The sequence below is a fragment of the Nipponia nippon genome, unplaced genomic scaffold (genome assembly GCF_047370975.1).
Source record: "Nipponia nippon isolate SJK-2023a ecotype South Korea unplaced genomic scaffold, ASM4737097v1 scaffold_21, whole genome shotgun sequence".
NCBI lineage: Eukaryota > Metazoa > Chordata > Aves > Pelecaniformes > Threskiornithidae > Nipponia > Nipponia nippon.
Genome location: NW_028262338.1, coordinates 2148069 through 2175515, shown reverse-complemented (window position 1 = coordinate 2175515; position 27447 = coordinate 2148069). Strand labels below are relative to the sequence as shown.

The 27447-nt window shown below is 49.3% G+C and overlaps 2 protein-coding genes across 7 annotated transcripts; one reads left to right on the top strand and one right to left on the bottom strand.

Annotated features, from left to right (window-relative positions):
* The first annotated feature begins 50 nt into the window (after window positions 1–50).
* Window positions 51–27447, top strand: SMIM33 (small integral membrane protein 33). Of its 4 annotated transcripts, XM_087760200.1 has the most exons (7): window positions 51–469; window positions 598–708; window positions 792–958; window positions 1296–1452; window positions 1545–2159; window positions 24700–24905; window positions 26358–27447. In XM_087760200.1, the coding sequence occupies exons 6-7, from the start codon at window positions 24847–24849 to the stop codon at window positions 26794–26796; spliced, it is 498 nt and encodes a 165-aa protein (XP_087616326.1). In that variant the 5' UTR covers window positions 51–469; window positions 598–708; window positions 792–958; window positions 1296–1452; window positions 1545–2159; window positions 24700–24846; the 3' UTR covers window positions 26797–27447. The 4 variants fall into 4 exon arrangements, 2 of the variants coding, with proteins under 2 accessions (XP_087616326.1, XP_087616327.1); XR_015705321.1 differs by lacking the exons at window positions 51–469; window positions 1296–1452; window positions 1545–2159; window positions 24700–24905; window positions 26358–27447 and adding an exon at window positions 15936–17089 and having other exon boundaries at window positions 483–708; XR_015705320.1 differs by lacking the exons at window positions 51–469; window positions 24700–24905; window positions 26358–27447 and having other exon boundaries at window positions 483–708; window positions 776–958; window positions 1296–2034.
* Window positions 2074–23428, bottom strand: ECSCR (endothelial cell surface expressed chemotaxis and apoptosis regulator). Of its 3 annotated transcripts, XM_009469500.2 has the most exons (11): window positions 23282–23428; window positions 12599–12640; window positions 11969–12019; window positions 9932–10045; window positions 9377–9424; window positions 7394–7441; window positions 6732–6830; window positions 5352–5450; window positions 4736–4772; window positions 3261–3360; window positions 2074–2704 (listed from the first exon to the last, which is right to left on the bottom strand). In XM_009469500.2, the coding sequence occupies exons 1-11, from the start codon at window positions 23337–23339 to the stop codon at window positions 2696–2698; spliced, it is 705 nt and encodes a 234-aa protein (XP_009467775.1). In that variant the 5' UTR covers window positions 23340–23428; the 3' UTR covers window positions 2074–2695. The 3 variants fall into 3 exon arrangements, with proteins under 3 accessions (XP_009467775.1, XP_087616325.1, XP_087616324.1); XM_087760199.1 differs by lacking the exon at window positions 6732–6830; XM_087760198.1 differs by lacking the exon at window positions 9377–9424.

Below are 27447 nucleotides of genomic sequence, written 5' to 3'. Positions count from 1 at the left end.
GCTGTAGCGAGGCTCGGTGACGTCATAGGCAGCTTCCTGACGGGTAGGAGCACCGCGGGTTGCCCTCAGCGCTGCCGTGGTGGCTCGCGTGGGCCGAGCCTCAGCCGCCAGCCTCCCCCCCGCAGCCTGTCCCAGGCCAAACCGGGGTGAGGTCGATGCTGTGGCTGGGACGATAGCTTCAGGGAACGACATCGCTGCCTTGGCGCTGAGGGCGCCGTCCTGGCCGCGCCGCTGCGTTGGCGGGGCCATGGGAGAGGGTCTTGAGTCGTGTTGAGGCTGGAAGGAGCCTGGAGAAACGCCTGCTCCACACCTTCTGACCAAGCTCTGGTTGGAAACCCCTCGAGGGCTTGTCCTGCAACTCCTTCCAGCTGCAGTCATGCATTGCTAGTGCTGCCGCTCGTTTCCCCTCAGTCCATGTGCCAATTAAAGCTGGGCTAATGAGCTGTGGAGTTGTGGTGTGAGGGAGCTGGTATCCCTTTTTTTTTTTTAGAGCAAACAGCTTGGAGAAGATCTCTCCTTTCACGTGAGCAGCAGTGACTGGAAGTTAGGGGTTCCATCACTTCTGTTGTTTATTTTTTATTCATTCTTTTGAACAAGGTGGATGTTGGAGTCTTGCTTTTGAATGTGGATCGGTTTTAGAGCGGAGCAGGTTCAGGTTGTCAAGACCCTCAAGAGCCTATGGGAAGACGGAGCACAAAGGAAGGAAAAGTAAGCATGGCAGCATCTTTCAGAGGTCGTGGAGGGGAGAGTAGTTAAAGCTTGACAATTACTGAAGTGTTTTGATGTCGCAGGTGCTTACCAGCTGCCTTTGTGGTGTCTTCCTGGGACTAAAAACCCACTTGTGAGGCTCCATGCACCCAGTAACAGGTCTCTGAGATCTGGAGCTGTCTGGATCCACCTACCTAGGAATCACCTGGGATCTTGCGCTAAGCAAACTCACCAGTCTGGTGGAGGCTGGGTGAGTGGAGTGATGTCCTCTTACTTTTCAGGAATTTTACCAGAATGGCTTCATTTCTTTAAAAAATAGCTTATCAAACTACCTGGTGTGTCTGTTAAAGATAGAAAGTGTGTTGGATCTTCGCAGGAGTTGTGCAAACGTTGCATTTATTTTGCTGAACACTTCATTGCCAGCTGCAAAGCACAGCTACCTCTAGTGCTGCACGTTCCAGTAAACATCTCTTATCCATCCTATAAAATTAAATGAAGCTAAGTTTCATTAAACTGTGCAGGGGTTATGTGTGCAGTGATATCTATTTTGAGTGCTTGGCTAAATCTTTTTTCCCTTGACTTCACAGTTTACCTTCAGGGTTGCTGGATGTTGATGCTCACGTTAGGAGAAGGCAGTATCTCGGCATACTGCTGCTGGGTAGGTGAGGTGCTATGAAGGTCTCTGACTGTGGAGCTGGTGAAGCTTGCAAGCAGGAGTCATGGCGAAGATGGGCAGAGGCAAAGGTAGTTGCGGAGTTAGTGCTTTAGTACGTTATGCTACTGAATAAGGCAGCTGAGACCTCCAGAAATACCCAACAGCACATTGTTTCTCTTAGGGTCGCGTGGAGGCTGGACATTGATGTCTCCATCATCCTCGGTTGCTCGGCTTATAAGGATGTATTTTTTGCTGTAGGCGGTAAGAGTGACCGGCAGCTGGGTCTGAGCCAGCTTGGGTTATGAACCAGCTGGCCCCAAACGTGAACTGGTGCACTGTGGAGCCTAATGGAGGACTGTTCTCGTTATCATGGCGACGCGGGGGTGCGCTGGTGGTTCTTGGTGCTGCCATAGGGTGGGTGCTCTGGCTAAACTGGAAGAGGCAGCTGCTTTTCTGGTCCATCAGGAAGCTCTGGGAAAGTGGTGGTACAGAAGATGGAAGCTCTCCCAGCAAACTTGGGCTCCCAAACTTCAGGACCTGAAGTAGCTCAGCATTTTGCTTCTGGCCACTCCTTTTTGCACTTAGACAAAACCCTGTCTATGCAGAGACCTTGTTCTTTACACTTCAGATAAACGTGTTGGGCCTGTGGGAAGATGGCGATCTGCCTGTCTGAAGCTCAGTTATTAATAATAAAGTATTTAAGATGGCAATTTGCATTTCAGCAGCACCTTTAATTCATGGCTCTCCAAATGCTTTACAGACATCGATTAACATAGCCTCACAACAACCCTGTGAGGTAGGTGGATATGATCATCCCCACTGCTGTGGGGACAATGAGGGCACCAAGGATAAGGGGCTTGGAGCAATCGTGCTGGGATTTGACCTAGCACGTGGCCATTTAAGTCCCATTAGGCCTTCAGCTTTAGATCATGCTTTTGTAATGCATGGGTTTGAATCAGTGTGGAGCTATACTGATTAACGAGCCTGTGACTTGCTTGCACAGACTGTAAAGGCCATTAATCTAAGGCAGCAGTTTATTAGCCAAGTAGGTGTTTCCTTGGTGCTTCCTGCTGCTGGAATAATCTGAGGGTTTGAAGGCGTATAAAAAATAGAGTTTAGCTATCAACCATTGAGCATGGCAGGCTGTAACTGGAGAAGGCCCTTAGACCCCAGGTGGGGAAGCTATGTGGGATGCTACCGTAAATGTACTGACTGGAAAGGACATAATAATTTATATATAAAGTCCACCCTTGCTATTTCACCAAAGGAGAAAAAACCTAGAAAGTCACTACTGGTTGTCACGTGTCAGCTTCAAGCTCTGGGCCCTTGGCTTCATAGCACCTGCAAAAGGAACAAAACATGGTGCATCAGCAGCCTGTTTGGGCTGGCAAAAGAAATTAAGCAATGCGTTCCCTGAAACCCAGTCCCAGTGCTAGTTTAGCTTTAAAGCAACGTAAAATTATGTGAATTACTAGTGTGTGACGGATCTGAGAGTAGAGATGGGAATGTGCTCCAATATCTCCTGTGGAGCAGGAGTGCGGTAAGCTTGGACTAGAGGGTGAGACCTTTACTTCACAAAGCCTAGCTTATTTACCTCTTCATTTAATGACAAACCACTCCAGCTCTGATGGCTGGCCCTAGGTGATGGCACCTATATACGTGAGGTGTATGTGATGCCTTGAGTTCAGGCAGCTTGGATAAACCTGACATGGGCATCCAAACTTTTCACGAGGCTCACTGGAACCAGTTTGGACCTTTAGGAGTTTGATGGCAGCTGTTTTTTATTATCTTTCTGAAGGAATAAGAGAGCAAAGAAATAACTCAAAGGCATGCTGTTATCCAGCAAGATAAATAATCCCCAGCTAACTCTCTAAAAAGCGAGGCTTAAAAGGGAAACCTTTTCTGACGGTGGGTAACTCATGCTGTTGTTCATGTTGATGTTCTTCATGGAGATCAGAGTGATGCTGTTATCCTTCTGGCTTGTGCCTGCCGAGCAGCTGTCAAGAAGAGAAGACAGTATTAACTACTCTGGAAAATGAGAGAAGGGAGTTTCTTTGCACACAGCCGGAGGCAAACTGGCAAGGCTGTGGCTGGCTGGCACACAGGACCAGGGCTGACTTACGCAGCCCCTTGAGCTGCTGTCCTGACTCGGGCACATCCTTAGTGCCAAAGTCCCTGTCCCCTGTCTGAACACAGGCTTGGGGATCTCTGGGCAAACTAGGACTGCATTCAAACTCAGAAGCGGTGCTGGTTTGCCTGACAGAAAGCACCATTGTCACCTGTGTCACTACTTGTAGGCAGAGTCAAGGAGCAGTTTGGATCTGGTTCGCAGTGACTGAAGTACCTGCTCGCCCTGCAGCCATTACCAGAACTGGAACAAAAGGAGACATTACCGTGTCCCTCTGTCCTATGCCCTTATTTGTCCTACAAAGGGAGCCCCAGATATTTTTACATCCGATGCTGCTGCTGATGTATTGCCAGCATCTCTCTTAAGAGTGAGAGTTACAAGTGTTAGGAAGGTGGAATTCCCCTTTCTCCCTGCCCTGGGGGCTGGGATATGCATTCAGTGCCAGTGGAGACTGGATGACTTTGGGGATTAGTGTGCCTCGGGGCACAGTCCTCTGCCCTGGTATGTCCTGCCTCAGTGGCTGCAGTTCACTTAGATCATGATCATTAAGGGTATTTCTGAACCATTGATGCTGATGGCAAATTTGGCACCTAAATACTTAGGCACTTTGCTCCCTGTGTCCCTTGCCTCTTTCCAAAGCAGGGTTTATTACTTTGGTGGGAAATTGTCAGATGGAAAAGCAGGAGCAACATGTTTTGGTCCCTTCCAGCTCGTTTCCTGCTGCTCTCCCACGTGCAGCCTCTCTTCTTGGGTAGCCGTGATGGACCATGGGGTTCAGATGGACCATCCTCTGCTTGGTGCTTCTCTTCCAAAGGTCTCTGGATTGGGGGCCCCTTATCCTGCTCTTGCTAGATAACAGCAATAGGTGTCTTGGAAGATATTTTTGGGGACCTGGCCGCATCTCACTGAGGGTGCTTTGAGATCCAGAAACCCAGGTTTAGACCTCAAGTCTGTATCTAGGCAAAGAAAGACAAGCAAACTGCTTTTGGAAGGTGATGAGTCTTCACAGGTATCAGTGCAGCTTTGAAATGAGGCCCCTAAATATTGAACTTCTACCTTTGACTCCGTGAGACTGAGGATGAGGTGCTATCAATGCTCATTTTGGTTTTTTACCTGTCTCAAAGATGTCTTGAAATGCTTCCTTCCACCTGAAATAACTGAAGCAGCCTCTTTTCCTTGTTAAAATTAGTTCTGGAATAAAATAGGCATTTTCAATGGGATGTGAATAGTGTGAGCAGCCTTACCTCTCTGACACCATGGAGGTCCCTGGTTTCTGTTTGTCTGGAGGGAGAAAAGCAGTTAGTGATGTATGAGTGAGAAAACATCACGGTGAAGCAATAAAATAAGTCAGCTATATTCAGAAGTATGTTGTACAGGGTAATAAATGAAATCCAAATGAGATTAGAGGCACCATGGGGGATACTTGAGAGTTGATTAGACAAAATTCTTCAACTAACGTGACATACGGGCAAGAGGGAATGCTTTGCTGCCTGTTTAGGCAGTAGCATCCTTTGGTCTTTTGGCAGTTACCGTCTTGCTGTAGAGCAGCCTTGCCCTCTAGTGGGCACTGCTTCGTGGGAAATGGGATTCCTAGGGAAAAGGAGTGTCAAACGCCATGACTTTCGCTGGAAGAGCTGCCCACATTTAACTGCAGCAAACTTGAGACTGTTTCCTTGTGCAGATGGGTCTGGGCTGAAGCTCTAAAGAGGTGATCACACTACATTCCTAACTGCTGAATCTGTGTTCCAGTTTGGCTTCAAAACCTCCCCACCATGCATGTAAGCTTTTAGGAATTACCAGATCCATGTAGAAACTGATGACTTTTTGATTAGGGAAAGACCGATCACCCCAGGCAAATACCTTCTGAGTCCTTTGAGCGGTTACACTTGAACCTCAGGCTGACCACGCTGACCAGAATGATCACGACCACTATCAGGATAACTATGAAGCTGATGACACCTGGGGATGGAGGAAAGAACTGTCTGTGACTGATAGAACAACGTGCCTGTCCTCGGCTTCTGGGGTAGCAGAGAGACTGACTGTCATCAAAACTTGAATAGGAAATCAATACGTTCATTAAAATGAGCGTGGTACGTAATAGGCAGAGAAGTAAGTAGTCACTAGAGCGAATGGCTTTATCCTCTTGTGTTGTAGCCTCAAAGGGCTTCTGATGAATACTTAATTGGTAAGGCAGTGCCAGGAGGGCAGAAGTCAGCTGATTACACTGGGGATTGATTGAAGTCGGTGTGTCCCTACTACAGTAGGTAAATCTTATCCTAAAGGTCTATAAAGTCAGATAAATATGTAATGTAATGGGGAGAGACAAGCTACAGACTGTGAATGATGTTGTCTGTCTCACAAAAGAGTGGCCAACTGCAGATTTGATTCATACATCTGGCCTCGATAAATCAAACTATTCTTTGCACGGGAATTGTCCTGTTAAGACTGCTTCAGGACTTCTCGTGGCTTCCCTTGGAGGATATAAGCAAATGATATTTATGAAGTTAACACTTGACTTTTAAAAATGCTTCTGAAATAACACTTTTTCCTATAGTGCGATAGAAATGAGCAAATTGGTTTTTTTGCTCATCTTCATGGAAGAAGGGGACAGTGTAGCCCAAGGCAGAGTGGGTCTTTTAAATCTACCCTGTGCCTATCTTCAAATCTCTGCCCGGGTTAAGGTATGGCATCTCTTGCTCCATCCTTCCACAGTCTGAAGGGTGTGGAGGACTTGGCTGCTTTGTACCAAGCAGGGTGCAGCTGTGCCAGGGGAAGGCAGTAAGGCAGGGTGGGAATGCATTCCCAAGAGGCTTGCAGGGAAAAAAAGTTGTCTAAGCTTCCAGGCGGGTAGCGTATTTATTCTAGATCCTGTCAGGGAAACCAAGGTACAGCATGGGATCGTTTGTGCCCAGGTCTTGTACTAACATGGAGCTGGGGCAAACCCTGCTGCTGGGAGCAAGATCCCAAGCTCAGGTATAGCTGTGATGGACTTTCAAATTGTCTGTCCCTTGTATACTGGGCATGGCTGGGAGTATTTATTATGTGCTTTATTGCCTGCTGGTGACAAGTCTTTTTCTCAAGGGTTTTCCCTTGCACTCTGAAAACTCCAGGATCAGGCACGCTGAAGAAGAAAACTGTGGAGCCATCTCCAGGGAAGCACCTTTGAAGCTGGGTGTCCAAAACAGCATGGCCTGGCGAAACAGACCCCCCATCCACTCCCCAGGTTGCACAAGACCTTACCAAAAGCTGCCACCGTCAGTGGGGATTTATCATCTGTTGGACTGGGCACAGGCAAGTAGCCAAAGGACTTCGATGTTGGGGTAACTGGCTTTGAGATGCCTACAAGAGGGGAAAAAGGTACCTTTATATAAAAGTCTTTCTTCCAAGGCTGGGAAGAGGATTCCTAGCGATGCTAGAGGACCTAATTCACACTTGCACTTTATTGAAGAGAATAAGATTGGATGCTGGCCAGCCCCGTCAATGTTAACAGCAAAGTGACCAGGACCTACGTGGGAATCAGGTTGCCTTCGTGTGGCCCCTTTTATCGACAATCTGAGAACGCCCACAGGGTTTTCTGGTGAAGGACTTATCTGGCAGCGTGTTTGAGGAAGAGGCTTGTCCTGTCTCCTGCCTTTTACAACCTTTTGCCATAGTAGCACCTTTCCTGTTGTGACTCACAACCACTGTTTCCAGGCTCAACAGGTTGCCCCAAAATGCTACTTCTGTGGAGTTTTACAGGCTTTTCAAGGGCTAGATGGGATGGCTAGCATCCCTCAGGTACTCGCTGGCCGTTCACCATCCTGCCTTGAAGATAACAGTATGATGGCCTTGCTGTTGGCTGTGAAAAGGCCTATAAAATATCTAGCGGTAATCATCTCTCTGCGAGAGAAAGGAGAAAGCACCTTGAGTTGCTGATGTTGTGGTACTCTCACTTCTCTTGAGATCTTGACCTGCATAGAGGAAACGCACAATGTGAGTATTGTCCTTGAGTGTCATCTAATAACCAAAAGAATTCATGGACGTGCTGGAGAGGAGAACAGATTCACAGTAATGCTGGCGATATCTGGGAAAACACAGAATTCATACTCAGGCTAAAACCTTCCCACCAAACATACTTTGTACTATTTTCCATGTCCAAATAGAAACTCAGGGAACCAAAATTCAAATATTCAAATACCCTTGTATAAATTGTTCAGGCTCTGCAGTCCCAGATGCAGTTTTGGGGCAGATACAGCAACTGAATACTGGAAGAGTGAACTGAGAACGTTGTAGATTTGCTATTGCTCATAAACGTTGAGACTTAAAAAAAAAAAAATCTGCTTAGGGGAAGAAATTCTGCAGATTGTGGGTGTGGATTGGCTGTTTGGCTTGTCCTTGTCCTTGGAATTAGTGGGTATGCTGTCCTGAGTTGTCTAGAAGTAATTAAGCTAGTTTGAGTTGGGCTAACTTGTACACCATATGTAGTCTAGCTGTGGCAGTGTAGAGGTTTGTTCGAGCAAGGCCTCCAGTTCTCAGTGGGATAAACTGGCTTACATGAAGCTGTTTGGTTTGTGACATCTGCCTCCAATGCCTGTGCAAGCAAGTTTAAAGGTAGCCCGTGTGTTTCACTTATACAGCGAAAAAAATCCTTTGCTGCCTCCTGGATGTGTGTTGAACGGCCAGATTATCTGCATTGACCTTAATGAACAGCTACAGGCCCTGTCAGGAGACTAAAACCGATACTTTAGAGCTGCAGAAGATCATCTGTAGGTCAAGCAGGATCTTTCCTCCTTTCCCATCCCCACCTTCCCAATAGCAGCGTTGGCCAAAAGTGTGCGCTGCCTGGAGAAGTGTGAAGCAGCTCCTGGCACTCTGCAGTGGAGCGCAAGGCGTGCAGCTGAAACTGACGTTCCTCTCTTGCAGAAAACATCACTGTTTTGGAATGTAATTTTGCCAAAAGTCAGAAGAAAAAGGAGAAACGGTATGAAACCGGGAAAAGGTATGAAATAACAAATCCAACTGGTTCAGAAACCACATGGAGCAAAACAGTCCTGAGAAGCAGGGACTACTGCTGTACAATTTTTTCACCAGTCATCAAACCCTTTGTTTTGTTCTGAAATTATTCTTCTAGCCACGGGCGGTGGGCAGAAGCTGTGGTTTGCTAAGCCTGGCATGGATGCCCCGTCCCTGGGAAATGTTGGGTCTCACACACAGGAGACCTCTCTTCTGGAAGCATCAGCAACATTTCTATAGTCAAAGATGTGTGGAGCTTTTCCGATATAAAGCAGGGTTATAATTAATAGCAATCTGCTCTGATGGAAAGGGCTCTTGGCTTAGCTGGGCACAGGCATGCTGGTTGGACATCTGTGCAGGCAGAGCTGACCACGGGTTTTTAACCTTGCTTGTGTTAGAGAAGATCTGAGAGGTACGTGGTGAGGCAGAGCAGTTTCTGTCTTGACCATTGCAGATTTTTGAGACTGAATCTTTAATGGGGAATCAGCTTAGTTGTCAGATTTCAGTCTTCCCACTCACTTGGATTCTGCCCTTATTCTGAGAAAACACTTACTGAATTCTGTAATTTTTGCTTACAGGCTGGGTTAAGCAAACTGTCAAAAGCAAAACGATTCTTTTTTTTTTTTTTAAAAGATGTTAAAAGGGCTCCCTTTTCCTAAACATAGATCAGTCTTTCAACTGTTCAAGTTCATCCCAGGCAGAGGATGCTAAATGCATTTGGTCTTGTGTTTTATCACTGTTTGTAAGGATACCAGACGTGATTTTGGGTGTTACTGATGGCTCAACCCCAAGATGAAGACTAGTGCTTGGATAACCTGCACCATGTGAACCAAGTAAGCCAATTGCCATGAAATTATCTAAACTTATTGTTACTGTATAAAAGGACAAAGTACCTTGTGGTGGTGAAGGTGCCGTGCTTCTGCTTCCCCTAGACTTTTCATCTGGATAAAGAAAACATAGGAAAGGAGAATTCACTCTTGAAGCGGCTACTAATTGTGCTATGGAGAGCTGTTGGGTTTCCATGGGGTAAAAAAACTTTGCTTGCATGAGGCTTCCCCTCCAAACAATGTCAAGAAGTCCAACTAGCAAGCTGTGCAGTCCATTTAGAGAGCGTACGTGAGAGGTGAGCTTGGGAGAGGGAGGCTGGGGTGCCTGTAGCTCCTCCGCAGAACATTACCTGGTAAAGCGTGATCTGGCTTTTCTGATACGGGCTTGCTGCGCAGCTGCCACATCGAGGTCATGGTTGTGTCCAGCCCTGTGCCTTTGGGGAGCTGGAATGAGCTGCTCTTTTAGCAAAGACTCAGAGAGATTCAAAAGTTGCTGCTACTGAATAAGTAGCATGGTGTGGACTAGCCCAGTCTTTCTGATGCCTCCAGTTTTGCTTGGATAGGGAGGACTGCATAAAAACAGGTCCTGCCTGAGCAAAAATTTGAGTTTTCCGTACTTACCTCGCACAGTCAACACTAGCAGTGTTGTAGCGACGGAAGAGGATTTGACTGTAGTAATTTGACCTACAGAGGTGAGATTCAGGTCGGTTGGTGGTGTTGATTTTACTGATGGCTCTGCAGAGGAAGGAAGCATAGCATTAGTTCAAAGAGCTCTGCTCACCACAAGCTAAGCTCAGAAACAGCTTGGAGGAGGGCATGGCTATTGCAAAGGGTCCTCAAACCCCTTGGGAGTTATGGATCATCTGCTAGGGAAAGCATGGGCACGAGCAGACAAGGACAAGCCTTAGTCCTGCTCAGTGTCAGGGACCTCTTGTACTTTGGCATTAGCTTTTGCTTTTTTTTAGTGTACGGAGGTGCTGAGCTGGCAGGGCTCAGGAGACACATGGAGAAAGTCTGGTGTTTGCCACTGCTTTTTTCCCACTTTGAAAGTGGAGGTATTTTTATCACTGGACACTTTAACTGGCTAGAGCTGCCTGGCACCCACGTGTTTGTTTGCTTGTTATCTGAAATGCTAACTTTTATGTTTCATTTCACTGAGAGTCTCTAAGCACAAATGGTTCAGTTCTTGCAGTGGCCTGCAGGCTCTGTCGTCTTCCTTAACCTGCTACTCAAAGTTGCACAGCAAGAACATGATCCAGAGCAAGATGTGGGGGGAAAAACCTTTCCATAAGCCCTCTGGAAGGAAGAGTGAATCACTAGCTTGGAATTTATGGGCAAGTTCCTTGTCTAGACTTCTCTTGGCTTTCCAATAAAAATGAGAGAAGAGTGAAAAATGGTTTTAAGGTGGCTGTTGTTTCCCACCCCTTAGCCAAATGCTTCACCAAAATATTTGAATTTAGGAATAAGTTTCTTTTTTCCTCAAGGCATGGAAGCCGAATCTGAGATCTTTTTCCTTTATATTTTTGGGGTCCCTTTGGAGGGGTAGCTATGTTTAGATTTTTTTTTTTTTCTCCAAAGCTCCAAGTGGGCAAACAGATGCAGATCTGGAGTTGGAGAGATCCCTTCTTGTGTATTTGGTTTTGTGTATTTTCAGACTGAAACATGCAGCTTTCTGCTAACACTTCCCTACGCCCACTTCCAGGGCTTGTGTGACCATGTACGGGGGGTACTGTCCTGAAGCTGCTTTCAGCAGAAGGGGAGAACAGAAAAGAGAGAATGAAGTAAGGGAACTCCTCAGAGGTTCATATTACTTTTAAATATTTTCTGTCCTTGTGAGTGATTGCTGTTTCCATGAAGGCAGATAACAAAGCAAAACCCCCAACATGAATAACTGAATTAGAGCTAAGGCAGTGTTCAGTCCCAGTGCTGACACAAACATCGTACAGTTTAGGACAAGCCTCTTCATGCTTCCCCTTTTCCTCTTGGAGAAATGGGGAACTTGTTGACCTGTTGTGTGGGAGGTGCTGAGGGTGTGCAAAGCACTGGAAGTTTTTAGTTAAAAAAAAAAAAAAATGCAGCCAGGCTTGTCAAGAGAGCAGTATTGGACAGTAAATGTGATGCAGGGAAGCTCTTACAACAATGACTTCACTGCTGTTACTTCTGTCACGACACCAGGAGCCAAGGCCAGACCTGGCGTGCGAGGCACTGTGCCTGCACGTATGGCACACACCCGGCGGTCCTTGCACGGAGGAGCTGCTAAGCAAAGCAGGCGATGCCAGGCAGGAGAGTGCAGCAGCGTGGGCGCTGCCCAGCCTGGCTCCTTGCCTGGGCTCTGGGCAGTTGCATCCTTTGTGCGCACAAGATACAAAGCCCAGGGTTTTTCCTGGGTTGTGACCTGCCGGCCCTGCTTCTCCCTATTCAATTTAGTGATTTTTACCCTGTTCTTGCTCACACCTGTGCCTGGATCCCTCTGGGGTGAGCTGGCTGGATCAGAAGCCCTTACACCACAAAATTTCCTTCTTCCCCACCACTGTTCTCATCTAACCTGCCACTGCACAGCCCCATTTATTGCTGGATGGCCCAGCTGGACTGATGGTCAGACCAGTTACAAGCCAGGATGCCCCTGAGCTGCACTCTTAGGTCTCAGATGCGTGTTACCTGAGGTATGGTTCTTTACTTCAGGGCCGTGCGTTGTTGATTGGGATTGACCTGTAACACAAGCAGAGACATAGAGGTGACATCTCCTACATGCACTCCTTGGTGGGATCCCTGTAGGGAGGGTTGAAGGATGGGCCAGAAAGGGGCCATTATGGCCAATAAGCTGAAAGGGTGATGGGGGCAAGAGATGCTAAGGAGGGACTTTGTCACTGGTGTGGCTGCAGGGACCTTGGCTGTGAGGATCTGTGGAGGAGAGCATGCTAAAGGAGAACTGCTAGGGGGGAACTGAGAGCAAAGATGAGGGAGGATCCCTCTGCTTTCTCTAGGCTTCCTGAAACACAGCATTGCTTTCTTCCAGACAAGGTTGGGGGCAGAGACCAGAAAAAGGGGAGCCAGGCAAGGTCATCCTCTGGGGTGCAGTGCCCTCCATGGTCCCTGGAGATCTGGGGGTGAATGGTGATAGATGGGGCAGGCAGGGGTGGGCAACACGGGGTCCTGGGAAAAGGATGGGAAATGGATGGGAGTTCTGAATCTGGTTCCCATTTGTGGACTTTCCATTTGCATCCCCACATGGGCAAGCGCATCCACATCCAAATAGACGTTTAAAGCAGATCACAACTCAGGAGGTACCTGTTACAGCGTGGACAGAGGACTCTGTGGAGGTTGTAGTACCTGAAATGAAAGAATAAGAGCATTAGCGGTGCTAATCTGTGACTGTCACTAATGCATGGGTGTTCTTGCTGGTTATGTGGTTTGGGCTTTCCTCATCTTCTGTAGGAATGACTTTGAAATACATGATTTCCCCAAAAGCATTAGGAAAGAAGTAGTAGCAAACACTGAGCGCAAAACTATCAGGTTCTGAGTAAATTAGTACTGGAGTTTATTCAGCCAGGATAAATGCCCTCCTCCCCAGATGGAGCCGAACCCTTCAGGGGGCCGTCTTCCTCTGTTACAGGGGAAATGCAAGGCCATATGGATCAGTGGGATCGCTCCCTCCCCATGAGCTCTTTGCCTCCAGCTCAGTCTGGGCAGAGAAAGGCTGTTTGACCTCTATTCTGGAGCTGTTTAAAGAGTTAATTTGAACACTTTCTTCCCTTGAGACCATAATGAGTGGATGGATGAGGTTTGTAAAGGCTTCCAGGAGCTGATGAGGCTGCTTGCCTTCCTATCTCCTACCTCTGATCCTTCTGTCCCCTTCTGTCCCATGTATTCGCATCCTGGGAAGCTGGCTGAAGCCTAGTGGCCACGTAAGTCTGGACGCAGCAAGGGGGCTGCAGCTTGGGGACTGACTCAGAGCTGCCGTCCCTGGTAGTGGTGGGGAGTCCTGTAGGTCCGTGGAGGGCTTTGCTCTCCCAGGGTCGTAGGCGTTGCACTGAGTCCCTAGTGTCTCAACTGAAAGGTGTTTTGTTTGTTTGTTTTGGTTTTTTGTTTTTGTTCTGGATTTATGATAAAGCATCCCTGCACCAATCCGCCATGTTGCCTGCTCTCAGGATCACTGGTGTTTTTCTTTAAGCCCCAGCTCCTGGAGTCCTATGATTAGATGAGATGGCATTTAAAATGGGAAAAAGAAATGTTCAGTTCCCATACTTGGGGACAAGAACTGGAAAATGTAAATGCACTTTAAACACTCAAATCAAACCCAACTGGTTTAACTTTGAAAAGGTGACGATGAGTCTGTTGTTTTTGAAATGCACATCATAATTGGTATTTTTAAATGGTTGTTGCTGGTGATCCTGGTGCTATCTGTAGTTAAGATTAATGAAAGAAACTACATTACAGCTACAGAAAACAGCTGAATCTGATCCCACTGATGATCCATCTCACCAGAGTCCCAGGAGAGCTAAAGGTTTCGGACAAGAAGGGACAGCAGTAAAGGTTGAATCCTTCCAGCTTGCTGTCCCCTTGTAACGCTGCGTAGCTGCGTTGCACCAGCGGTCTGCGGTGGTCTGCAGTGCCTTTGAAGGATGCTGCGCCTCGGGTGGCAGGCGGGAGGTGCAGCAACGCAGTGCTACCCAGAGCAGAGCAGTGCTTGTGCACTCATTTGCAGCCAGAATCTGTCCTCCCTGTACACGAGATTCATCTCACCCGCTGCTTTGCATCTTCATCTCACCCACTGCTTTACATCTCTCATGAGCCAGCCTGCAAGAGAGCTCATCTCCAGGCTCTCTTTCTCGCCAAAGAGAGGACCAGGCACTTCTAAAACCCTATTGCTCTGACCTATTTCACATCTCTACCTTACTGCCTTACCTTAGCTATTTCAGATTTCTACCTTACTCTAGCTGTGGTAGAGGAGCCACAGCCTGCAACATCCCGGTTCTTCCCAGGAGCCGCAGAGGCGATGTAGGTGATGAACTTCATGGTAGGTACCTAGGCTGTAGGTGTCTGAAAGAGGCGAGATGAATGCCCTGATAGCGGTGCGTATCTGGAATGAGATCTTTAGCATCCAGTGTATGTGGGTTATCAGGGCCTGGCTCAGAGCTCACCCTTTGGGACCGACTGGGTGTAGCGAGCTCCTGATTAATCTCATTTTTCTCACGTAACTGCGTTGGAGCTGTAATTGTTTTTTTGTCTGAGGCTTTATGACCGTGATCCCAGCCAAACAGGAACCAGAACAGTGTGTAAACCACAGTGAATACATAATAAAACATGGTCTCTTTCCAGATAGGATTTGGCTGTGAAAATCAGACCTGACTTTTCAGATCTTTTCCACGCTTTTCTCTTCTAGCTTACTGGGCAGCAGGCTGGCAAAACGGTCGTGTTTAGTCCATGAAAGAGGAGACATGATCAGATCTTTAATTACATAGAGAGGAAGCAACTAACTGGTTTTCTAAATCATTGGGAACAGGACCAGAAAACAAGGACTTTTAACTGCAGCAAGGAAAAGGGAGGCTGGGCAACAGGAAACTGCTTTAACATAAGGATAGTGAGTTGCTAGGAGCGATTGTGTAGGAGAATTCCGGGATATCCTTCTCTGCAGGTTTTGAAGAACAGGTTGAATGAGAATCAGTCTAGTAACATAGACAGGATTATGGACAGATGTAACATCACTTACTAAGTCAACTAATATAATGGGAAAAAAGATCTTTTGAGCACGCAGTTGCCCTTAAAGAGGTAGAGATGCTTCTTTTGAGGAAGAGGGATGCACCCCTTTGCAGCCCTGTCACCTGGGGTGCTGTGGGGCGCTGCCTGCTCCCCGGGGGCCAGCTGGCTCCATGGAGAACATGCGGTGACTTGGGCTGTTTCCATCGATCCCAAGAGTTTGCCAAGTTTTCTCTTGGTCACTGGGCTTCCTCTTAAACAGCTTTACAACACAATTTCTGGACGTTGGTTTGCAAATGCCTTCAGCTACTCTGTATACATTCAGGACAAAAAAAATAATGTGCTGAGATCATCATGGGGGCTAATATCCTCTAGCAGCTGCCAAACTCAAACAGCTCCTTTCTCCAGAATTCCCTTGCAGAAGCCATTGTCTTGTTCCTCCGTGGGGAGAAGTAGCTGCTTGTAACACATTTTCTTTTTTAAATTATCACAGGTGCTTTTTAGTGTACATGGCACATGAAAGCATCAAGAATCGCTGAAGAAAGAGCTATTCTCTACACTTAGTCTTTGTTGAAGGAAAAGGGGAATAAAGGTGCTGAGCTGGCAGTTTATTCAACCATTTTTAGTGCAGCTGAGGAGAAATCTGAGAGCTTGAACAGAGGCTCCGGGGACAGGAGAAAGCTGAGAGCAAGGGAGCTGCCATTGCTGCCCTGTACTGCCACCCCCGATGCGACCATCCCGCGGGCTAGCTCCAGCATCCCTGGCACGAGGATGATATTCAACGCTTTCTTCCACCACAGATCAGCCCCTCAGTGAAGGTCATACCAGAGCACTGGGTCATAAGGAGCTCTCTGCAGAACTAAACCTTGGGGTTATTGTAAATAGTTGAATAAGCTGGGTTTTTTTTTTTTTTTTCCTCTTTTTCCAGTGCTCAGTCCCTGGAGTTCACCTGGCCAAGCAGCTGCTCGCCCTGCTCTGCCTGCTTGCCCTTCTCTGCTGCAGAGAAGTGACCAGTCTTGCTGCGAAGAGGCCGAGGGATGGAGATCCACTTCTGGCACTTTGCTCAGGAATAAATGGCCCTGGCTATATAAACACAACTGCACATTATTTCAAAGTGGAGCATGTCTGGCTCCGACTTCTGGCCTCTGCTGCTTGTTATGCCTTCCCTGCCAACTTAAATAATCAAAAGTCCTGTTGTATTAGGTGTTTTCTTTTGGTGAAGGTGCTTAGCATCCCGGTTGAATTACGGCGGAGAGGGACGGACGTGCGCAAAGCAGGAAGGGACCCAAGCCACGTCGTGGGGCTGGGCAGCAGGGTGGGTACGAACAAAAAAGTGCCACGTGTCGCGGCTCCCTGCTGACGTCTCCGGGGGACTCTCGTGCAAACGGCACTGGAAACCGTTTCCTCCGGGTGCCTCTGCCAGCACGGCCCTGCTCCCCTCCATGGAGGGCCCTGGCTATATCAACAGCTAACAATAATAATGAGGACGCAGCCAGCGCAGCTGTAATTGTAATAAACATCAAAGCCATTCAAATGACTCGCCATTGAGCATAAGCACTGTCAAGATATTTGTTGCGTGTTTGGGTGCAAGTGATTTATAGCCAGATTGTGCAGTTCTAGGTGGAGACGGGGAGCTTGCTGAGGGATTTATGATGGGAAATGCGGCTTTCTGCTCTTGCTGTAATGGGAAACTCCTGCTTACCCACCAGAGCCATGGGGCTGCAAAGGAGCGCATCTGAACTGCAGGTGCATTTCAGCTCTGACTCAGCGCTAGCTACTTTTCGGTTAATTTTTCCAGAGGATAAGCAGGGTAATTTCGGATTTCTGTTATTTGTAGTAGTTTTTCTGTGAGGTTAGATGTGAGTGTTAGACTGAGAGCAGAGGGGTTTTTCCCTGGAGCCTTCTCTCATGGCAGCTGAGATGTTCCCAGAGCCAGCAGCTCACCCTGCACTCCTCAGCACAAAAAGAGAATGATGTAAAACAAAAAAAGGTGAATTTTAGGTATCGCTGCTTTGGTATTATTTTTGGCAATCGTAGACATTTAAAGAGTGGTTTCTCCAGCTGCTGACCAAAGAGAGGCACTGACACTTAAAAAACCCAGACTACATCAGAGCCTCCGTATAGCAGCACAGCTGTAGCAGGGACCTGGGCCAGCTGTTGGAAACACTTCAGCAGGGTTTAGATGAGGTTCAAGAAGGGCTCGTGCTGTCCAGTCTGTATTCGTAGAGCAGTGGAGTCACAGGGGAGGATCTCTGGCACCAGTGTGAAGGCACTGGGACTGGTCCTGTCCACTCAGAACTGGTGATGGAGAGGAACCGTCTATCCCCAATGATGTGTAACTCTGGACTCACTGGACTCTTCTTCCCTGTTAGTTTTGGGGGCAGATGTAGTGACGTCCTACCTGTCCCCAGGTAGCACATTGCGTGGCAGGGAGCTGCAGAGCCTGTGTGGCCTTGTGCAGCCTTGCTGTGCCAACCCCGCCTTGTGCAGCCTTGCTGTGCTGACCCCGGTGTCACCCTCTGCTTGCAGGCTGCATAAATGCTTTCAGAAAAGAGACCTAGCCACCTAAAATTAGACTTTTCAATTCATATATTGGCACTTCCGTCAAATAACCCATGACAAAAATACACCCACTGCTTAATGCAAGTGCAGCTGTTTTCCTGGGTGAAGCACAGCAGCTGCTGAAGCAGCAGAGAGCAACAACACCCAATTCCTAGGGCTTTCACATGGAAAAAAAAATACTGTATTAGGAAACCTGGAAAGCAGAGAGCTCTGCAAAAGCCTAGGTCCCATTTTATTAAGCACCTAAAAAATGTGCCGCTGCCTTGAGGGTCACACAGCAGAACAGATAAGGTGGAAATTGTGGAGGAGAGAGAGGAAAAGTGTCGTTATGCAGGCTGGATAACTGACAGCCTAAATCAGGTCCCAGATCCACAGAGGTATTTAAGCGTCTAATTCCCAAATGACATGGGGGGTTTGGCAGCTCACTGCCAAGTGGTTCTGAATTGTAATGACTTGGCCAAAGTGTTATGGAAAGTTTAGAGAGCCAGGAATTAAGCCCGGATCTTGTCAGCAATGAAAATTAATTTTAGCCTTCCTCTGCCTCTCCTGAAGGGCTGCACCCAGCTCTGGGCGTCCTCTCTGAGCATCATGCTCTGTGCTCCTCTCTGGTGAGCTGTTCTGGAAGCAGATCTTAGCGGAAGTCAATTAAAAACCACTTGAATGTAGAAAACAATCTGGGAGAAAAACAATGTGGGGAAACCGCATGCATGGAGCAGGCTCTGCCCCATCACCGTGCGTGCTGCGGCCTGTTTTTTCTATGAAAAGTGGTTGCTTCTGAAAGAGGAAAGCAGCATGGCTTTTCTCCTGGCTGCACCACCACTGCTCCATGGTGTTTGGGGAGTAAACACCTGCTCCATCAGGCTGCTGTGCCGTCACCCTCCCAGCTGCTTACTGGTTCCAGTTTCCTCCGTGACCTGCTTGTTTTAGAGCTCTGTGTTTGCTCCTGGTCTCCCTAGTGCTGGTGATGTGGGTTCTGCCCTTCTCTTGGCCACGCTGCTCCTAGGGATTGACCCTGGGTCTGGGGTTTTGGAGGAGGAAATCACTCTATGCCTAATTCAAATGAAAGATGGGGGGACCACCTATTCAGGCTTGATGGGAGCTGGAGCCCAGTGTGTGCTTTTTGCTTACCTACATTTTTTTTAAAATAATATTATTCATCAACAGGTGTCAAAGCACTTTACAGAGGAGAGGGGTAGTGTTAGCACTGCTTTGTTTTCTGTAGATGGGGAAACTGAGGCACAGAGGAGGTGTCGCGAGTTGCAGGCTAGTTCAGCAGCGCTGCTTTCGCACCTTGATGAGGCTCCCAGCCAAGGTCCTGCCCTTGTACGGGCCACCTCACAGGTGGTCCTCATCACTTGGTATGGCTTTGTTCCAAATGTTGTGTGCTCCAGCTGCTGTAGGAGGTCAGCTGCTGTATTTGCTTGTATGCTACACCTCTGGAGAGGCGTCGGCAGAGCCCTGTGACAGCACACGTGTTACCGTGCCCTGCAGTGGCATAGCCGACCTGGTGGATCAGCCATAGGTGCCTACCAGGCACATCTTGCTTCCCCCAAGTTCATGGAGGCTCTTTGCTACCATTTCCAAGTTTATTCACAAAATTATTTATTATTCTTTCCAGTAATTCCAAGATTCCCCAGGTTTATCTGGGCGTTGCTGGTAGCAGCCAGCCTGTGTGGTGTTTGCAAACCGCCATGCAGAAACGTGATCTGCTGGGATCGGTTCAGCTCCCACCTACTGACCCAGGAGACAAGGTGTGTAAGGGGCTGGTGGCAAAGAGATTTCTCATAATTCCTGTTCTTTCCACTTTCTTTTCTTAAGTCTCCTGGCTTGAAGCCCAGGGGAGCGGCTGAAGGACGTCCCTGCCGGGATGCAGTCATTTCAGCACATCAGTGCTGGGGAGGCACTGTGCAGCTGCTGCCTGAAGTGCTGAGTCTTGCAGAAGCATCAGCTAAAGAGCAGGTAAAGCATCTTAGCCCGACAAGCTTCATCTGAGTCCAGATTTTAGGTGAGTGACCCTGGTGATATCACCTAGGTTTTATTCCCAGATTTCAAAGCACTTTATGGAAGAGATCATTTTATTATCCCTCTCTCATATCTGGGAAAAACAAGGCACGCGAGTGTTACATGGCTGTGCTAAGCGGCAGACACAAAGCCCAGTGGTCCTGTGTCTCCATCCGGTGCGTTGTCAGCTGTGACAGGTTTCTCCCTCATTTCTAATCACACTAATTTCAGTGTGATTCTAAGACTTTTAGCAACTCCAGAGTCACTTCTAGCTAATGTATGAGAGGAGATTATTGAATTGTATGTCTGGAGCTGCTCGCCCAGAGCTGTGCTGCCCTCGGGAGTGCGCAGAGTCTGCAGTTGTGCCTGACGATGGTGGGAAAGGTGGGGGACACCCACCTTCGGTCCCCTCTCTTGCCCTGAACCAGTGGTGGCTGTCCCCAGTGGCTGTCCCCAGTGCCAGAAGGGTTTGCCTGGCTTGCTGCCGAGGGTGGACAGATGTGCTCCACACCTCCGCGGCTCCTTCTTCCACATTTCTGCAGCAAACAGCTGCATGTGAGCTCTCTGCCTCCTCTTTATGTAGGGTGGCAAGCCCAAGCCACTCGCTTTGCTTCTGTACTACGATGTCGCTGTCCCGTCACTGTGTCCTGGATCAGCAACTTTGATCAGGGAACTGGGTCCCAAACCAGTGGTTTCTCACCAGCCAGTGATGAGAAGATTCTCCCTAAGCTGTGAAATCCAGCTGCTAGTAAGGCAGTGCCATTTAACTGCATCCCTCGTGTTTCAACAGGTTTGTAGGAAGTTTCACCAGCTACTGGCATTAGGGGCAAAGTCTCCTTCAGACTTTTATATCTCCAGACACCCCTGCAGCCAGGGATACTGGAGGGGACTTTGCTCCTTTCTGCTGTGCTGTGATGATTCAGCTGAAAGGTAAAAACAGCCCCCCCAGCTCCTAAGTCTACAAAAAAGATTGAATGGGAGGTTCCTCCATGTTATGGTGGTCAGGTCATGCTGAGTGGGCTCCTGTGGGCAGGGGAGTAATAAGACCTTCTAGCTGAGGCTTGGCAGCGGTGCCTTTTGCTGGTGCTCGCAAGGTGCAGATCTCCCTTTTCCAGCCTCGGGCTTAAGCCCACACCTTGGCTTTCCCAGCAGGAACGTTCCCGGCATTGGGTTACCGGCACCATCCCCTCCAAGGACACCTGTTGTTGACTCACCTATTGTAAATGGGACATAATTCCTGGAAACTGTCTCTGGCCACTTTTGTCAGATTTGCAGAGTCATCTGCGGGGTTTCATGTTACTAGAAGGGAGCAGTTTGTTTTGTGAACAAACATTTCTCCTAACCACCTCCTGCTTTCTCTTCCTTCTTCACCAGGTCAGGGTTGCGCTGGCTGCTCCTTTTTGGCCAAGGAGTCAGGACGCACCCGATGGCCTGGTTTTAGGCTGCAAGCACCGTCTCTGGAAGGTCTCCTGGTAGCTCAGTCTCTGTCCTCTAGCTGCACCCCATGTTTTCCATTACATCAAAAATATATATCGACATATTTATGTGTTTTCAATATACTGTGCTTCTCGTGGCATTACCCATCCACTGGCTGTGATGCAGATAAGGAGATCAGTGGATGGAGCCACAGTGGGAAAATCCTGCTGGGTTCTCATCAGCTTCAAGGAGGAATTTTTTAGTGGAAATCTTTTGTCTGGAAAATGCCTGCCCATTGTAATGGAAACTGTTCATAGGAAAAGGTTTGTTTGGACAAATTTTCTGTTAAGTGTTTCTGGGGGAGGAAAAACAGGTTGGAAATGTTCCAAACCTTCCCACTTCAGCAATTTCAAAATAACAGTATTTGAACCTTCCTTTAGAAATAACTGTGAGAGCTTAGAAGTTTAAATTAAGAAATAATAAATTCATTAATAAATTAATGAACTTGCTCAAAGTAAAAAAAAAAAAAAAAAGAAGCCTGTATGGAAACAGGCAGGTATTAGTTTCCAGCCAAAGCAAATTCTGTCTCTCCTGCAAGGTTACTTCCACCTCCTCAGGTGCAGGGAGATCTCTGAGCTCTTCTGTCTTGTTTGAGAGCCTCTAATTCCCTTCCCCAGCTGCCTGTCTGTCGGGGAACCAGCGGCATCACTGACCCTGCCTCTGCTCCTTTCGCTAAGCCTGCTGCTTTGCCTTGCGCAGAAGCTTCCCTCCCCAAGTACTACAGCACCTTAGTGGCTTTGCTAAAAAAATAAAAATAAAATTAAGGCCACTTCAGAACTGTTGGATCAATGCAAAAAAGCGAGACAGGATATATGACAGTGGGGAAGGCTGATTGATTGTTTTGATCGAAGCTGGAGAGGTGCAACAGCAGCATCAGCTGATGCGGATTGAGCATCAGCAATGCCATTATCATCATCTATAGGCATGGGCCCTGCTGGGGTCCGGCGCTAGCTGCTAGACACACATCTAGCGAGAATGGTCCCTGTCCCATGATTTTAAGCAGACTGCAGAGGACAAAGTGATGTGCTCAGGACCGAAGGACAGAGAGTGGCATCCCTTCAACCTGATGCTGCAGCAGCTGGGTCCAGCTGGGAGGTGAATCCCTGGGGGCAGTGCAGCCGGCGGTCCCGCACCGGGCAGGGGGCTGGATCTTGGCATGATGCAGCTGAGCCAGAGAAGTTGTCTGACAACCTCTACGGCATTCCTGTCCCATGCAAACCATACCAAGTAGTTTTAAGAGAAAAGCAGCATTCTGGCCAGGCATTAAGGAGCATAATGGTGTGGCCAAGGGGCCTCAAAGCCCTTTGTATGATACTGAGCACAATTCCCCCCTCTGCTGAAGCCAGCAGTATTGCCCTCTAATAAAAAGAGAAATTTCCCAATCCATGTGCCCTTACTTCTCAGAATTACACAGCTACTAACTGAATTGGTTTCTATATTCTCTGCCTTTTAAAAATCCCGTTATTACCAGCACAGCATCTGTAACCTATAGGCAACTTCTATGGTTTAATGATAAAAACTTTGGATTGGAGGCACATATTACTTTTAGGTGGTTGTCTATTAGAAGCAAGCGATGATGTTGCAGTCTATGTTCCTTTGAATGCTTTTCCCCTCGTAGCTACTACAGGTGTCAGCCACACAAGAGGTGCCTGACAATGCAGGAAAAACCAGCCCGTCACCCTTCAGAGCAGGAAACCGGTTCCTTCATCCCACACCGCGACACACGTGGGAAAGAGAAGTTAAAGCAGAATTGTCACAAAGGAGCAGAATTATTACAATAAGGATGAGGCATGTTCTGCTTGCGTCTTGCACATGGTCTTTGTTTTTGTATCGATGAGAGGAAGAATTAAAATCAGCCAAGGGAAAAATACTTTTGAGGAAAATAATGTCCTGTACATTTAAATGTGCTACATTTGCACTTATTTGACAAAAGTCACTTACTACAAAATGCCTCAGCACCGCAGCCCTCAGCAGAAACGCTCCTTTTGTTAACCAGGAAACAGGTTCTTTTATTGCAGCGCCCTCAAATAAACCCTGTAAACCTGGTACAGCTGCGTTTTTCACAGCAAACTGACTCCTGCCACCCCTGAATTTAAAGGCTGAGCTTTCTGATGGCAGCTGCCACATGTTCGGATGTCTGGCTGGTTCCCTTTGGTGCCCCCACAAAGCCAGGCTCCCCAAATCACCCGCCCAGCACCGCTTCACCCTCCCTGGGGTGCGAGCGGAGCGTCTCACCTCGGAACAGCACGCAGCCGAACAGCCAGAGCAGCGGATGGACGGACGGAGCCAGCATCTTCTCGGTGGCTTGTGGCTCTGCAGCCCCGCTAAGGCTCTGTCCATCCCGGGAGGGACAAGAGGGTGAGGAGCGATTTGCCTGCCTGGGCTGACTCTCGCAGGGCTTCCTGTTAAAGAATAGAAGGAAACGGGCTGAATCCACAGGGGAACTGTGTTTTTTAGCCCATTATGGTCGGAGAGGATGTGAGACATCGCTTACCGACGGCAAAGGAAACCTCGCCATCAGTTTGTTGGGGGATTTGGCTCTCATAGCGGGGGAGAGCGGCGGCATGGTGGGCCTGCCCTGCTTTGGGCCTCAGTAGCTTCTTTGTGGTGCTTGGGTTTTTTGGGAGATGCTTTGTTTGTGGTGAGGATGTGCACCCCAGGTCCAATCTGCTCCACATCAGCCATGAGGGCTGCAGGCTGCATTGCTCCTTCCTGGGTGAGAAGCTGCTGGAGGAGCTGGTCCTCCCCTCCCACCTGAGAGGGGATTTCTTAACACCTCTGGGAGGGATTTGGAAATGTTTGCTCCTCGTGGGGCCAGGGTAACTCAGCAGTCGGTGCTGCCCCGTGCCCTGCGCCCTCCTGTGCAGCTCCAGCGAGTCTGGGCACTAGGACGTGCTGGTTTTGGGATGATGGCTTTGGGATGCTTTTTTTCAGGTAGCAGCAGCATCCTTGCCTGCAGGACATACAGCACACGGCAGGCTTTGACTTACCCTAACCCCAGTTCCTTGACAAGGGGAGGAACTGGAACACTGGGCCGATTCTGCCCCTCAGCCAGCCCAAGGGGTTCGGGGCATTTGGTTTCTTGGTCCTGACCTTGTGATGCACTTGTCTATGCATGTCCTGTCTGTCTGTCTCCTGATGGCATAGTTTGAACTTCAGAGGTAACAAGTTGCCCTGTGTTGGATGTGAATGGATGTTTGGGGGGAGGAGAAGGGTCTGAGTGTCCCCACGTGGGAAAGGTTCCCATGTCCACCCATCGCAGATGGTCCATGTAGGCGTTCAGGATGCAAATCCACAGGATTGTGTCTCCGAATTCGAGGGCTTGGTCCAGCCCCCTCCAACCTCACCCTGGAAAGCTGCAGAGCCTCAGCTGAGGGCAACGGAGCTGCTCCTTCACTGCATGGAGCGCATCAGTGGGGTGTCTTAAGCTGCCAGCAAGGTCCTTCCTTTCCATGACCAGGAGATGGTGGCAGGGATGGAGGGAGAGAGATCTCGTGCACTGCGCAGCTCCTTGCATTTCAGTGGGTCTCTTCAAACACCAAAAACCCAAGCAAACCATCAGGCCATAAACAGCCAGCATCCCACAGCAGCCTTTGCTTTTACAAAACCTCTGTTAGCAGCCTCCCCCATCATTTTTTCTCTCTCTTGCACAGATGTGCTGCTCAGAGATTATGCTGTAGATTAAGGTTTTACTGAATCCTGAAATGAGTGCAAATTCCCAGAAGCTCTAACATGCGACCAGATCTCTTCTGGATGCTCAGCTGAATGGAGGAAGAGGCATTTCCCACCCCATCCACCCCATGTGCAGGAGAGACAGAGCCCAGATATTCACCCCAGCTTGTCTGCTGAGAGCCTCCAGGTAAGAGCGGTGTTGTTTTGGGACAGAAAGATGGGGAGACGTGTTTTGTAATGGCTAAAACTCCAGAGGATCCATCTTTTCTGCTCTGAGTCACTCCAGCTGGCAGAGGGTCTGACCACGCAGCATCCCTGGGCCAGGGCAACAGTACCCACCTGTGTGCAGGGCTAAATGCTGCCGGGCCCGAGGGCATCCTTGCAGCCTTGCTCGCATGGCCGCCACGTGAGGGGAGAGACGTGCAAGTACTGACCTGCCACTGGCTCCTGCCTGCGACCCTGAGTGGATCCCAGGGTCCAGAGCTTTGCCATGGACTCACACTGCTGCCGGCCATAGCCGTGCTGACGAATGGTCCTTCTGCAGCACTGGGACCCCCCCGCAGAGAAAATCAGCCCTGAGGTGCATCATCTCTCAGGGCGAGGGTCCTTCCAGCCCGGAGCAATGTGTGGATATGCTTTGCCGAGCTGTGCAAAGAGGTCACATGCAGAAGGGTGGTTTTTTTACACTGATTTCTTAACTGCATTAAATTTTAACGCCAAGTCAGTGGAAGGAGGGAGGTTTCCTGCAGTTAGGCGGCCGGGGGTTGCATGTGTGCAGCCAAAGGGGCGGTAGATGCTTTCTCCCCGAACAAAAGGGCGCTTGTCTTGCAGCAGGCAAGAGGAGGGTTTTTTTCCGACAAGGGTGCGTGACAGCGAGGGAGGGGGTGGCGGTGCTGATGTGGCACCAGGCTAGGTAAGGAACACCTCTCCTGCCCGTGGGATGAGCAGGCGCTTCCTCCTCTGCCCGGGGGAATCCCCGGGGAGGTGTGGGGCTGAGGCATGACGTGGCAGCCTCTGCGGTGAGTCTGGCTGCACCTACACTGGAGAACCATCCCAGAGGTTTTTCTGCTGGTCCTGCCATCAGCTTCCCAGCCTTGCCACTGGAGATGATGATCCCCATGCAGCAGGGACGCCGAGGTACCCCTGCGGGGCTGGGGAGGGCTCTCACTCCTTCCTCTCCCCGCTATGCTGGCTCCCATGGGATTTTGCGGCTGTGGCGAGGGATGCCTCGTGGTGTGTTTTGGCAGGGTTGGGTCTCCCAGGGAGGTCCCTGGGAGATTTGGTCTTGGATTAGCACCCTGGGGCTGGGGGTGAAGAGGGGAGGGTAGAGGGCTCCCCAGTAGGGAGCAAGGTGTATGGGGAGAGAAGAGCCCCGTGCCAAAGGTGTCCAGGACAAGGGGACGCAGTGCATTGGCTCCCTGGCTGAACGTGTCCAGAGCACCGTCCTACAACTCCAGATACAACCACCAAAATCTATCCTGTCCCACGAGCCTGAGGGAGGGAGCACTTACAGGACTGTCCCATTCCCTGGCAGCTGCAAGTGCAGGCAGGAGCTGCCGACTCGAGGGCAGGAGATAAGGACATCGGATGGCTTCTGTTTTGTGGTCACCCCTTTCTACCCCATGTTTCTCTGTCCCAGGTCAGCCTGCTCAGCCATGAACATCTCCACACCTGGCAGCCAACTGAGACAGCCTGAGCCCCAGGACGTGGCTGCCTTCACTCCCATCTCCATTGTCAGGACCGTGACGAAGAAATCTGATGCCCTGCCCATGATATCGGTGATCGTCGTCATCTTTGTCCTCTTGGCTGTCTTCATCATCATCGTGGTGCACTACGGCCCTCACCTCCGCACCATCCAGATCACCCTTTACCATGAGCCCATGCCGCAGGACCTGGACAACGGGGTGCACCTCACGGACTGGAAGAAGCTGGGCTCCCAGAAGAAGCTGTCTGCCCACCCCTGCCAGCGGGAGCTGGCTGGCGTGGATGTGGTAAGCGTGAGGTGCCAGTGCTCCTGCAAGCATCACCTTCCCTGTGGGAGTGCTGAGCCCAATGTCATCGAGATCACGTACCTGTGACAAGGCTGTGGGCCACCTGGACAGGACTCAAGGGACCATGTCCGACTGGAAAATAGTGACTGGGATGTTAGCTTAGCCCAAGACTCACCAGTTTCCGCACGCGGAGGTTGTAGCTCCCCAGGGTTGTGTCTCTCCCCAGGTAGGCTCAGCCAGGAGGTTGAGAGTCACTGTGGCGACCCATCATCAGCCCCCCAAAGGCCAGCCTGGGGAGTGCCACTGTCCCCAGGCAAGAGCTGGGTCCTCAGCCTGGGCTCTGGGGCTGGGTCAGCCTACGTGGGACAGTGTTAACAACTCTTCTGGTTTTTCTTGCCCTGGTTTTACCTGTCCTACACTGTCTGGGAGTGTCCAGGAGAGCTGTCTTGGTCCTTGAATCAGGTGGGGAGCTCTGGGCACGTGCTCGGCCCCTTGGCTGGAGCTGGAAGTTACGTCATCTGGATTTGCTTTCCAGATTAAAGATGTTTCCACATGCACAGTGTCCTCATTATGCCATTTATATGGTGCAGAAAAGCCTCCAGCCCCTCTTTTCCTCCACGTCACAGCTCTTTTTCTTCCATCAGAGGTCTGAAACACTGTCCTCCCTCCTGCCAGCCCCGGCAGTGGCCTGAACCCGTGTTGGTGTTTCAGTGGTGGAGCCAGCAGCAGAAGACAACG